The sequence below is a fragment of the Phaseolus vulgaris genome, chromosome 6, assembly GCF_051622355.1.
Source record: "Phaseolus vulgaris cultivar YP4 chromosome 6, ASM5162235v1, whole genome shotgun sequence".
Classification (NCBI taxonomy): Eukaryota; Viridiplantae; Streptophyta; class Magnoliopsida; order Fabales; family Fabaceae; genus Phaseolus; species Phaseolus vulgaris.
This window is the reverse complement of record NC_143503.1, coordinates 23,704,364-23,717,587: the sequence shown is the minus strand read 5'-3', so window position 1 is coordinate 23,717,587 and position 13,224 is coordinate 23,704,364. Positions and strand designations below refer to the sequence as shown.

The window sequence follows — 13,224 nt, the reverse complement described above, 5'->3', positions numbered from 1 at the left end:
TATTTCTACATATATAAATATATAAATGGTAAGGACATAGAAAATAGTTTCTAAGGAAAAGTAGTATATTAAAATAATCCTTAAATATTTTATCATTAAAGTGAAAATTGATATAGATAGAAAAAATAATTATTCATGTTTCATTTAAAATAATCTTCATAACTTTAAAATAATATTTTTTTTCTTCTTTCCTCTTCTACCTTCTCTTTAAAAATCTTACTCCATGAGAGACCACTTTTGGAATCTTATCATTTTTTAGTTTTCTTGTTTACTTGGGTACACATGTTTTGTATGTGGTGTCTTTGGCTTCAAGATTAGTCTTTATTAGTTTAAAGTTCTAGTGATGTGTTCATAAAATTAACCAAGACTCTATTATACAAGTTATGTTATCCTACTTTCTTTAGGAGTTATACTTCTAATAAATTAAGAGAAGTTAATTTTATCTTTCAATAGAATTATAGGTTAGGGGATCTGAATGTAAATGTGACGTGGTCACAAGTTTCAAATTTCTCTTCCAAGATTGTTTGTTGTGTGAAAGAGATCTTAATGGATGAAAATTGTTTGAAGTTTATCAATTTGGAAAGTAGTTGATAAAGTTGATTGTTTGATTTTGAATATGAGTTGAATGTTAAAATTTTAAAGTCTTGGAACTATTTGTTATTTTATAAAAGGATATGGATAGAGGCTTCCTTTTATCAATTTTGTCTTTTCTAATTCTTAGTTGTTTTTATTTGTACATGTGTCTAACTTTTATTTTGTCTTTTTTAATTCTAACATTTATTGACCCTTTACATTCTATCTCTTTAATTAGACATAAAATGAGTGTACTACTTGTATATATTCTGACTATCTGCTTTGATTTCAATAGAAAAGTATAAGAAATATTTTTTTTCTCATATTATTTGCCTTCCTTCTTCTCTGGTTGCTACATTTATCCATGAGTGAAGCTGTTTATCCCTCACAAGATCTTTGTTCACCTTACCATGTTAGTTCATCTTATAATCATTCATTTCTCATTGTCCTTATTATTCTCGAGGGATCAAACTATCATCATTGGTCTCATTTATTTCAAAACAGTCTCATTTCAAATAACAAGATAGGTTTCATTGATGGAACCATAAAAGCTCCCACTCATATCATCTAATTGTTTCCAGCATGGCAAAAAGTCAATATGCTAGTTGTTTCCTGGATGTTCAAGGTTGTTTCTCCATCCATCACACAAAGCATCATTTGTATGGACAATTCCTTTGACATATGAAATGATTTAAAGGAGAATTTTTTACAAGGAGACATGATTCATGTTTCTTATCAAAAGATTATTTCTTCTTTCAAATAATATTCTAATAATGATGAACAGAATCATGAAGGTTCAAAGTCATAAGTGCAGTCTCAACAAATTGGTTTTATTTCTTAGCAATATCAAACATTGTTAGCTATTTTACAATAGTCCAGATCCAGTGACAATACTTCTAATCAAGTCTATGTTATTCCTTCCAACATAAAAACACACATTGGTAATAAATTTCTTTCTTCCTTCAGTTTGTGGATTCTTAATAGTGGTGCTAGTGACCACATTTTGTTCATGCTTAACTCATTTCAATTCATATCATCAAATTAATCCCATTTGTGTCAAATTACCAAATGGAAATCAAGTTTTTGCCAATTATTCTAGAAGTATTTTTCTCAATCCAGATCATGCCATAAACAATGTTATGTATATTCCTTGCTTCACTCTTAATATTTTTTCAGTGACAAACTTGATTAATAATTTATCTTATGTTCTTACATTTAACTCTAATGGCGGTCACATTAAGGACAATAACTCCTTAAAGATTATTGGTTCAGCTAAGATGCACGCTAGGCTTTATATGCTCAGGGTCCCATCCTATCATAAACTTCAAATCAAACCACCAAATCTACACATATCATCAATATTGTTAATGTTAGTGCTAGTAATCTAGAAATCCTTTGACATTTTCAATTAGGGCATCTTTCAAACAAATGTATTGATGTTATCAAGAATAAATTTTCTTTTCTTAAATATAACAAATCTCTTATTTGTGATATTTTTTCATTTTGCAAAGCAAAATAGACTTTCCTTTCCTATTAGTACATCTAAATCTAAAAAATATTTTGATTTGATTCATGTAGATTTGTGGGGACCATACTTAATACCATCAATTCATGATCACAAATATTTCTTGACCATACTTGATCACTATTCGAGGTACACATGGATTTTTCTTTTAAAACAAAAAGTTTGAAGTTGTCAAGACTTTGGAAAATTTTGTTGTTTTTGTTCAAACACAATTTGAGATAGTAATAAAAATAATAAGAAACCACTAACTGTATTTTCCATGACTAATTTCTTTGTTAACAAAGGAATAATGCATCAAACATCATGTGTCAATACTCTACAACAAAATAATATATTTGAAAGAAAACATGGTCATTTATTAAATGTAGCAAGAACTCTCATGATACAATATCATTTACCCAAAATTTATTGCTCATGTTCTATACGTTGCGCATATTATAAACATGCTTCCTACATCTATTTTAAAATATTTTTCTCCTCATGAAATGCTTTACAAAACTGCAGTAAATTTTAATGGATTAAAGGTGTTTGGATCTTTATGCTATGCTACCACTTTGACAACAAATAGAGGAAAATTTGATCAAAGGACATCAAAATGTGTTTTTATTTGTTTTAAAAGGGGGACAAAAGGATATATTTTGTTGAATATTCAATCCGGAGAAATTTGTGTGTTTAGGGATGTTGTCTTCTATGAACATGTTTTTCCATATCAAAAGGTTCAAGATACTAGCAATAAAACTAACAATCCTAACATTCATGATCAAAGTTATTTTACTGAAGATTAACTCGTTTAGAGTCAACCATCACAAGTCACACAAGCCACTCTTGCACCCTGTGATAATGTTGAAAATAACACTAATAATAGTTGTGAATCAAACATTGAGGTTCAAAAAGAAGTTTGTTCCCACATAGACCAAAACCTCAATGAAGATCCTGTCATAGAACAAAATTCTGAATTAGATCAATTAGTCTGAATGAGTACAAAAATAAAAAAAACCACCTGAGTATCTAAAGGATTATCATTCTAATCTTAATGTTTCTCATACATCTTTAAGAGTTAAATATCCTTTGAATTTTGTTTTATGTTTCTTTCTTCACATGTTGAGCCAAACACTTATAAGCAAGGTTAGTGACAAGGGATACACACAAATAAAAGGCATTGACTACATTGATACTTTCTCTCTAGTAGCTAAGATCAATCATTGCATCTGAGGTATTGTCCGCTTTTGGAGCTCGGAGCTCCGTCACGGTTTTGTCCTAAAAAGGTTCCTCGGATGTTACGGGAGGAAGGTGTATATAAGCTGTTTTTGGCATCGACTCCTTAGTGATGTTGCACTATTGAGTGTACCAGAACAAACTCCTCAGTCGAGGTCTAAGGAGAATGGATTACCTCTAGTTGAGGGCTAAAAAGGTTTGTTTTCGAAACCTCGTCTCGTTCCTACAGACAACGTCAATGTTGCGTCTTCAAGTTCGTTAAGATAACATCGCTAAAGTCAATCACCACATTTAAGATATTATCCACTTTGAAGCTCAAAATTCTGTCACGATTTTGTCCTTAAGAGACATATTAAAATATTAAAGGTGGAAGATGTATAATTTTTTAAAAATAATTTAATTTTAAAATATATTTTAACCAGTTAATGTTGTTACTGTTTAATTTTAACAATCAATATATTTAATTTTTTTTATATAAATGTGATAGAATAATATAAAAATTAGTACGGAATAATTTGATTTCTCATGTCTCACTTCAAACGAAAATATATGATTTTCGTGTATTTATATTTTTATTCCATTAAAATATATGTATATATCTGTCTAAATATATACAATTTATTATTTTATTATTTTTATAAGTAATTAATTAAAAAAAATAAAAATAAAACAACTTCAAAAATATATATATAATTTCATAAAAATATTATTAAATATTTTTGTTATTTTGAAATAATGTGAAATTATTTCATTTTTATTTTATTAAATAATAAATAAATTATTTTTATGTATTAAAAAAGTAAAATGATCTAATTAAAAGATAATACAAGTTACCAAATGCTGATAAAAAAAAACAAGTTACAAAATAATATATTTTGTTTATACAAGATATAAAATAAACTTAATAATAATTTTTTTATCTATAAGTGTTAATCTATAACCAATGTTATTCTAAAACTATTGAATTAATTGTGACCGTATATATTATTTATTATCAGTTTCATCTTTATTAATATATTTTTTACCAGAAAAAACACGTACATTTCCAATACGTGCATTCACACTTTTATTTTATTAAAAATGTATTATTTATTTTATTCATACATAATTAATTAAAAATAAAAAATAATACAATAAAAAATATATATACATATAACTTTATTATATTAAAAAAATTATATAATTTTTATTCTTAGAAAAAATAAATTATTTAATTATTTTAAAATAATAGAATTTTTTATTTATTTTTCTTTTCTTTTCTTTTCTTAAATAAATAAATAAATAAATAAAATAAATAATTTTAATTTATTAAAGAATAAAATTACCTATGACACTAAAAATATATCAATCATATGTATTGGTATATATTTAAATGATGGTAAAGAGAGTAGGTAAGATAGTACCAATTCCAATACTTTTCATTCATATGTAACACAACACAACACAACAACAGGCACAAAGAGGGGAAAGAGGGGGAAGACAATAAGAGTGGCGTCCCTGTTCTTGGCTTGTTCAATTCAGTATCATTTTCTCAACCTTCTACAATGTTCTACAGAGGGTAACTCCTTTTTCTTTTCCTTCTTCTTTTCCCCTTATCAACTTTCTGCCTTTTTTTTTCTTTCAATTTTAGGTTTAATTCATAATTTCATCTATTCAGTTTATTCGTTTCTTTCCTTCCCTTCTGTCTCTGTGAGCTATGCAATTCATTTTTAATTTCTCAATTTGTTGTGACCCTAACATTTTGTGTTTTACGAAATCTGAACTATCTCCATCCTCCAAACTGGGCGACGACGACGAAATCTGAACTGTATTCGAATTATTTGAAATAAAACCCTAATAGATGATAATTAAATAGAAAATAGGATGCTATGTTCATTTGTGAATTGGAGTGACCAATGATGTGTGGTGATTTAGTGAGAAGTACCGTTTTAAAACTGATGCAAACAAACAAGCATGGAAGGGAGTTTTGATGTTGTAGCGTTTTAGACAAATGGTGTTTTTGCAGTTATAACTGCAATGTATTGCATGCATATTGAATTCTTGATAAAGCAGTTGCTGTATAAAACTGATAAAGCATGGAAGGGATGAACACTTTATAAGAATACAGTTTTTGGAGTTTTTTGCAGCCTTGTATTTTTCTATTATCCCATTTGTTTTTCTTTTATAGTTATCACTTATTTAATCAAATTGTCAAGAGGGATCTTATGGTGAATAATATCCTTGAGAATTTTATCTTTAACCAAACTCAGTGGCGTGTGTAATCATTTAGCCAACTTAGCTGTGTGGGATAAGACTTTTGTTGTTGTTGTAATACTGTATTGTTTATCTTATAATATATAATTCTTCCCTTTTTGTCATGACCATTGCTTAGAGTCTATTGTACTTCTTGTTGTTGCTGGATAGAACCACTGGTATTACACTGATTCTATTAATGCGGAAATGGACATTTTAGCCCTCTTGTAAAGAGGTATTCATGCACGGGAACCTCCTGCCTAATCTTTACTTACTCATGTAGATGATTATGTTTTCTAGATAAACTAACGTAAAGGCATGGAAAGATGATAATTTGTCTATGCTTTAAATTCAATGAGAATAACTATTTTTGCTAAAGGACTTGTGTAGCTTTATTATTAGTGTATGTGTCTGTGATGTTTAGTCCCTGTTTTGTCTAAGGAAATGTTCTGTTTTCGTTTTTTATTTTCACTAATAATTACAATCTTCCACCTTGTTTTCATTCATGTTTTTATCAGAAAATCTTTTGAAACAGGAAATAAGCGAAAACAATTTTTTTTTTGTAATTATTGGTGATAGAAAACCCTTAAACCAAATATGTCCTTTGCAACTTTACATAGTTGATCCTCAAATTTAGAATGGTCATCATAGGAACACCTGCAGGAGTTGGGTTAGAGAAAACAAAATTTGTATTGATTGAAGGAAACTGAACAGAACAAGGAGAAATGATTCTTGTCCAATAAGATCCCCTTTCTTACAAATCTTATGCTTTTAATATCCCTTTCATCTTTTCTTTTCCTTATTTGGCTAACTAATTCTGTCTAATGAAATAACTGTCCCTAACTAATTTTCCCCCCTTAAGTCTTAGCATTAACATGCATCTCTTAAATTCAATCCTATCACCTAGGTGGAAATTGGGGACTTCCCTTGCAGGAGAATTTCTGCTGGTCACCCAAATGGCTGGCCACAATGAAAAACATTTTCTCTGTCGTTTGATATACTTGTCCTTAGGAAGCCGACACGCTTTCTTGGTGGAAATGTTATCTGTGCTGGGATTTGCTGCTGCTAAATCAAAGCTATATTTTCAAATTGCAAACCCAGCTAAGAAATGGGTTGGACCAAGGGTGCTCCTGATTGGTCAGGAGAATAAATTGAGTTATTTAAGCTCACTGGAGGTTCCTCCATGTGAAACAAATGCTCCATCGACCATTATAGTGAATATTGGCTTCTGTGGGTGGAATTGTAAACCCCCATCCCTTGTGTAGTACACAGCTCCTCAACAGCATCTATAGAATCACATCCATGACCATAAATACATCTGTGGGGGCATGGGGTCTGATTCTGCACTTCACCTCTTAGCCTCCAGCCACCCAAGAAATACACTCATAAATTTTCCTCAATGAGGGCAAAATGTGCATAACCAATGCATCAAATTCTTTGATGTACTCCTCTACAGAACCTACTTACCTTAGAGTCGTTTGTGTTCCATATAGATTTCTAATACACTCAATCCCATCATAAACACTGGATGAGCTCAGAATAAGCCCTTCCAATGTCAGTTCTGGTGTTTTCTTCCTGAAGAATGGTAAACAGTGCAGAGAGTGCTAGTCTCAGTGATGAAATCCATCTGAACCTTTTTTATGGCTTAACCTAACAGACCTGTTGCACTTAAAAAAAATTGGGTTGGATTAATCACCCTGAAGGATCTTCACTGACAAAGGTGGGTTGATTCTTCCTTTTAGTCGAAGAATGGCTCTCTGGATTTCTACTTGCCCACTTCTTGTCTGCAACAGGATGTACCTCCTCTCGAGTGGGTTGTTTGTGGTCGTGATCCTCCCAATCAGTTGCTTCTACATCCACTTTCTAGCATCTGTTTGATGCTCTTGATTTGTCCCAAACTCTTTTTGATCTCCAAAAGCTAGGAATTGTATTTGCATGGCACCCACTTAAAAATCTGTTTTGAATTGTCCAAGACTTTCTTTTGGGACCCCGTTATGGTGACTTGTGGATCCCCAGGTTTGGCCAATTACAGGAACCTCTTGAATTGGGTGAAAGACAAATTTATTCTTATTTATTTAATGAAATTGAACAGAACAAGGAGCAAAATTCACCTTCAAGCATTTCCTGCTTCTTACAATTTTTCTATTTCTTTGAATGCCTTTTCTGTTTATATTCCCCCTTATTTATTTAACTACCTTTCTAGCTAACTGACTTTCTGCACTAATTGTCCCTAGTTAGTTGCCCCATCTTTTCAGTCCCAAAAGGTTAATTAATAGGTAGCATAATAGTAATCATTGCTTTGTTTTGTGGTGCTATCGTGCCCCTGCAAACATTGTGCTGCATTTTAACAAGTGGTCATTGCAACTTGAAATGGTGTCAAATTACTGTCCTATTGTAGCATCTCAACCATTTCTTTAGTCTGGGAGGAAAACATCGACTTCTCTTTTTTTTCATGCCCATCTAGTGTTTTAGGACATTCTGGTGAATTCCATAATCTCCCCTGCTTAGTTCTGGCAAGCTCCCACCACTGTTCTATTTCCTGCAATGCCTTCCCTGGATTTATTTTCCTCTGTTTGATTGCTTGTTAGTGACGAAAGTCCCTCTAATTTTTGGGTATTATTTTTAGTTTTTTCGAGCATTTGTGTTTTGTGTGGTATAAATTATTTATTGTGTCCATAATCTTTGGTATAGTAGTCAACTAGTCATCCTACTATTTACTATCTTGCTTTAGCACTGTGGAATGGTCTCTCTGTGCATTTATCCAAAATTGATAAATTAGAATAAAACTAGGTCAACATTTGAGTGGATAACTACTGTTAAGGTTATAGTTGACTCAATAGAGTTTATTTGTGCCTTCTGCTCTGTCATGTGCTATTTATTTTGTTTTTGAGAGTAATGACTTAAGTAATCTTTATATTTCCTTTTTCTTTTTCACTTTTTAAATGCTGTATCTTTGTTTTTGTTTTCGTCTTTAGAACGATGCTTTTGAAATCTTCATTGTACTCTTTCTTTTCCTGAAAAAAAACAGTATGCTATTGTAACAAATGCTTATTCCTGTGGATTTATTGTGATACTTCTTTAAGTATCATCTTTTTAGTAGATGTGGTAACTTATTTTATTGCCAAATCCTTCTTGAACTTTTATAGATTCCAAGGGTTAGTTTCAATGTGATGGTATCACATGTTTTGTTGGCTCCACAATTCTATTTAAAGAAAATGGGATTTCATTGACCCTTTGTAATCACAATTTTTGTTGGGCTTCTTTATTAATATTTACCCTTTCTGCGTTAAGTTTAATTGGATCTTGTCTCTCTATATATAGTTAGAGAAAATAGCAGAATGAAGGATAATGTAATTAATTTTTATGTCACCCCCGTTACTGTTTTGGAGGTGTTTAATTGCTTGTCTCATGACTTGAGCTTTCATACTATTGAAATATGTGGATGGTAGATGAAATGATAAGTCTGAATGTGTATTTATTTTTTCTCAACCGTATCAGAATATTTTTACATTGTTACTGATGCGATGAATGTCTACCTTCAATTTTGTTTTGCTATTAGATCTATCTTTACAGTTACACAACCAGAAGATCAAAATACTATTTGTTTTCAGTTGTGAGCATAATATGAATTGAGTTTAATGTCATATAAAATGTCTAGACTGTAAACGTAATGATGTAACTGAAATTTGCAGTTTACTAAGAAAGGTGAAACTTTTTAACATTTGTTGACTGAAAAACAGGGTTTTTGATTTTTGTTATGTTTATGGGTGAAAATTGCAGTAAATTTGCTGATGGTGGTGATGGGCGTGAAATGGCTGCGAAACGCCAGCGCACTGTTGATCCAGGATCCTCATTCTATGGTACTTCCACCGGTTCCAATTTTATGTACAATCCTTCTCCTTATGGATATGTCAGCCAACCTCCTCCTCCTCCGCCTTTTCCTGTTGTTCGATTGCGAGGCCTTCCTTTCGATTGTACTGAAACCGATGTGGCCGAGTTCTTCCATGGACTTGACATAGTTGATGTTCTTTTTGTTCACAAAGGTGGCAAGTTCACTGGTGAAGGTTTCTGTGTTCTGGGGTATCCTCTTCAAGTTGACTTTGCTCTTCAAAGAAACAGGCAGAATATGGGTAGAAGATATGTTGAAGTTTTTAGAAGTAAGAGGCAGGAATACTACAAGGCAATCGCAAATGAGGTTTCTGATGCCCGAGGTGGTTCACCTCGTCGAAGTGCTCCCCGGGCTAAATCATATGATGAAGGAAAAGAATCGGCTGAGCACACCGGGGTGTTGCGACTAAGGGGATTGCCATTTTCTGCAAGTAAGGATGACATTATGGAATTCTTCAAGGATTTTGGGCTGTCAGAGGATTCTATTCACATTGTAATGAATTCAGAGGGAAGACCTTCTGGGGAGGCTTATGTGGAATTTGCAAGCGCTGAAGATTCAAAAGCAGCAATGGTAAAGGATAGGATGACACTTGGGAGTCGTTACATTGAGTTATTTCCTTCATCACACAGTGAGATGGAAGAAGCGATTTCAAGAGGACGGTGATTCCTTCTCATTTGCTTGTTGCTCTTTGTAGTTATACTTGTTAGCTTGATCTTATAATTAAGTTTTTGGTCAAGGATATACTTTATTGCTGTATTTGTTTTAGGATCCATATACTTTTTTCCCAATACCCAGATGAGAAAATATGACAGCTAAAATTGAAATTTGTGGATTTATTTATTCTTGGTCACCAAGCATCAAATTTTCTTCTATGGCTTGCTTGCTGTGTATAGGATGAAATCAATCCCCACCATGCTATTATCCCTTACTGTATTGAGATCATGAGGCAGGTGGTACCAAGGCTAATTGTTTGGATCTGCCTTTGATTTCCTTAGCATGGTTCTAAATTTCGAATATCTTTTTTTAGCAGTCCTAATATCTAACAGTGGGTAGGTTAATGTTTTCTAGCAAATGCTGTAGCTTATTTAATGCTATTCAAAATTGAAACTGAAGAAACAACTCTTAAATGTTTTTGTACTTTTCTTGTAATGTGGTTAGGCAATGCAACTACCTTTGTCATGTTGATTGCCATCATATTCTTCATTTCCAACTTTGACTATCTCAACAATCAATAAGCTCGCCACAGTACGTTGTACTGTACCATTTAATGCCAATCAGTTTTCCCTCCTTCTCACCCTTTCACGCGCCAAACACCATATAGTTCGGTAATTTTATCTGTTCTGTCGAAATTTTGGTCTGCAAAATCAGTTCTTGAGAATGCTAATAGTTATGATAGAGAATGCTACATATAAAGGTTATGTTTGAGAAATTTTTCTATGAATATTTCTAGCAGAAAAGATGAAATCAAATCTTTTTAGAATATAAAATTATCTTTTATTATCTTACAGAAAGGCTAATTGGCTGAGGATATTTTGTATTAACTTCTGATACAAGTTTGCATAATCATTAAACTTGATTAAGAATGACCACAAATTACTTACAGTGTCTGCTACTGTAGCGACATAGTATTCCAATAGTTGGTTCAAGATTCCCCACTGTACATAGTCATCATGGTAATGCTGCAATGTTCTGAGTACAAATTAAATTTGATTGTATGTACTCGAAGGAGGGACATGGAAGGATTGGAAAATTTTGGATGGACGTGGAAATGTGGTCCAAGTGCAATCTGGACTGTCTGGTGGCATGGACTATCAAGTGTGAACATAATCTAGCTAGCTATCAATATCCTACTTTGCAACTTCAATCATCTTCACAACTATTTCTCTATATTGGATCTAATCATTTCACAATTTAACCTAATTCAATTTCATTTAAATAAATTACGTTAAATCTTCTTTTGTGATTGACAACAGTTGAAGAGTATCTTTATCCCCTATTCCTGTTTCTTTATCCTTACTTTTATAATTAATTCAATATGAAATTTATGTCTCATCTTTGTTTATATTAAATAATGGGTATATTTGTATTTGTGTCCATGCTTATTTCAAATATTAATTCAATAACTTAAAAGAAATAAAAATTACAAATATATAAATTTAATGTCAAAAGGTTATTTATATTATTTTTTCAATATCAAATATCAAGAAAATATCAAATAACAATTGAATAAAGATCAAATGATTATAGAAAAGAGTAAAAATATTAAATGTATTTTAAAAATGAAATGATTATAGAAAAGAGTAAAAATATTAAATGTATTTTAAAAATGATTTAATTCGATGAAATTGAGGATTGTATTTTCTAACGTGTAATAAGGATTTGAATGAAATCAACTAAAGGAAAAATAATGAATAATCAAATAGTTTGAAAGACTAAATAGTTTGAAATATTGAACAAATCGAATAGAAGAAATGAAACTTGTTTTAGCAATTGAATACTTGAAATTAAAGAGTTAAATATTCTCATATGAAAAATAAACAATAAATTAAAATTTTAGAAAATAGTAAAAATAATTAAATATATGTTATAAAAACTATTTGATTAAGTGAAATTTGTGTTTCTTGAAATTTAATATTCTTGAAGGAAACCATTCAAAGAGAAAAAAAATGTGTTATCAAGGTTATGTAAGAGAAAAAAATACCTTCTAGACGAATTTTGAACAAGTCAAACATTTCATAGAAAATAAAATAAAAAAGACTTTTAAATTCTAATAAATTATGAATGTTTTAATAAGTTAAATCGGTAACAAATTTGAAGACAAAGATAAATATTTTAATAATATGGAACAATATGAGAACAAGATAAATATGTACATATTTATTATTCTCAATATCCATTTAAAAAATCGATAGTATCCATTCACAAATCGCAACACTATTATAGAAGAAATGTTTTTTATTTAAAAAATTATTTATATGCTATTTTAAATCTGTTTTAGTTTTTATATTTATTTTTCAGCAATAGATTTTTTAATTAATTTTTACTTACAATTTATTATAAAAATAGTATTAAAAAAATCTATGTAAAAAGGTTGCAAATTACAAATTTTGATAAAAACATATTTTTCAAAATTTATAACCAAATTTACTAAACTTATTCCAATCAAGAATGATGACTTGGATTAAAAAAACACTACAAAAGCTCAACATTACTTCTACGAATAAATGAATGATCATTTGTCATTGATGTTTCTTTTAGTAATGAGTATTTTGGGGTGAAATTAATTAACATAAAAAATATTATTTAATTTATTATAATACAGAATGCCTTTTCTAATTTTTTAAACAACCATTTTACTGAATTCACTAATGACTAAATCTTCCTTAAAGAAAGAAAACTTAGTTGTTTAAACCATATTTAGGGTCTCTTCTTCAACCACATTTTTTTCCTATTCAGTATTGCTTAAAAGGACAAAGTTTACTACCACTTTTGATCAAATACAGTATATTCTTTTAATTTGAGTCTTATAAATAAAAATAAATAAATAAATAAATAGATACGTGATATCATTAAATGGAAAAAAAATACTACCATATTTAGTATCTAGAAAATATAAATTAACACTATTTTTTCAGTAATTTATCTGATGATGTTACCGAAAACTCTTTTATAAGATCCAAACTAATTAATCATAATTAAGAAAAATAGTTATTTAATTATAGCATATTAGCATTACATATTTATTAAATTCGTATTTTTTTTCTGAAACCATCTTTAACATTAATAAAAC

At 30.3% G+C, this 13,224-nt stretch overlaps 1 protein-coding gene across 1 annotated transcript; it reads left to right on the top strand.

Annotated features, from left to right (window-relative positions):
- The first annotated feature begins 4,703 nt into the window (after positions 1–4,703).
- Positions 4,704–10,284, top strand: LOC137831415 (RNA-binding (RRM/RBD/RNP motifs) family protein). Its single transcript, XM_068639085.2, has 2 exons — positions 4,704–4,871; positions 9,326–10,284. The coding sequence occupies exons 1-2, from the start codon at positions 4,858–4,860 to the stop codon at positions 10,095–10,097; spliced, it is 786 nt and encodes a 261-aa protein (XP_068495186.1). The 5' UTR covers positions 4,704–4,857; the 3' UTR covers positions 10,098–10,284.
- The last annotated feature ends 2,940 nt before the right edge of the window (positions 10,285–13,224 follow it).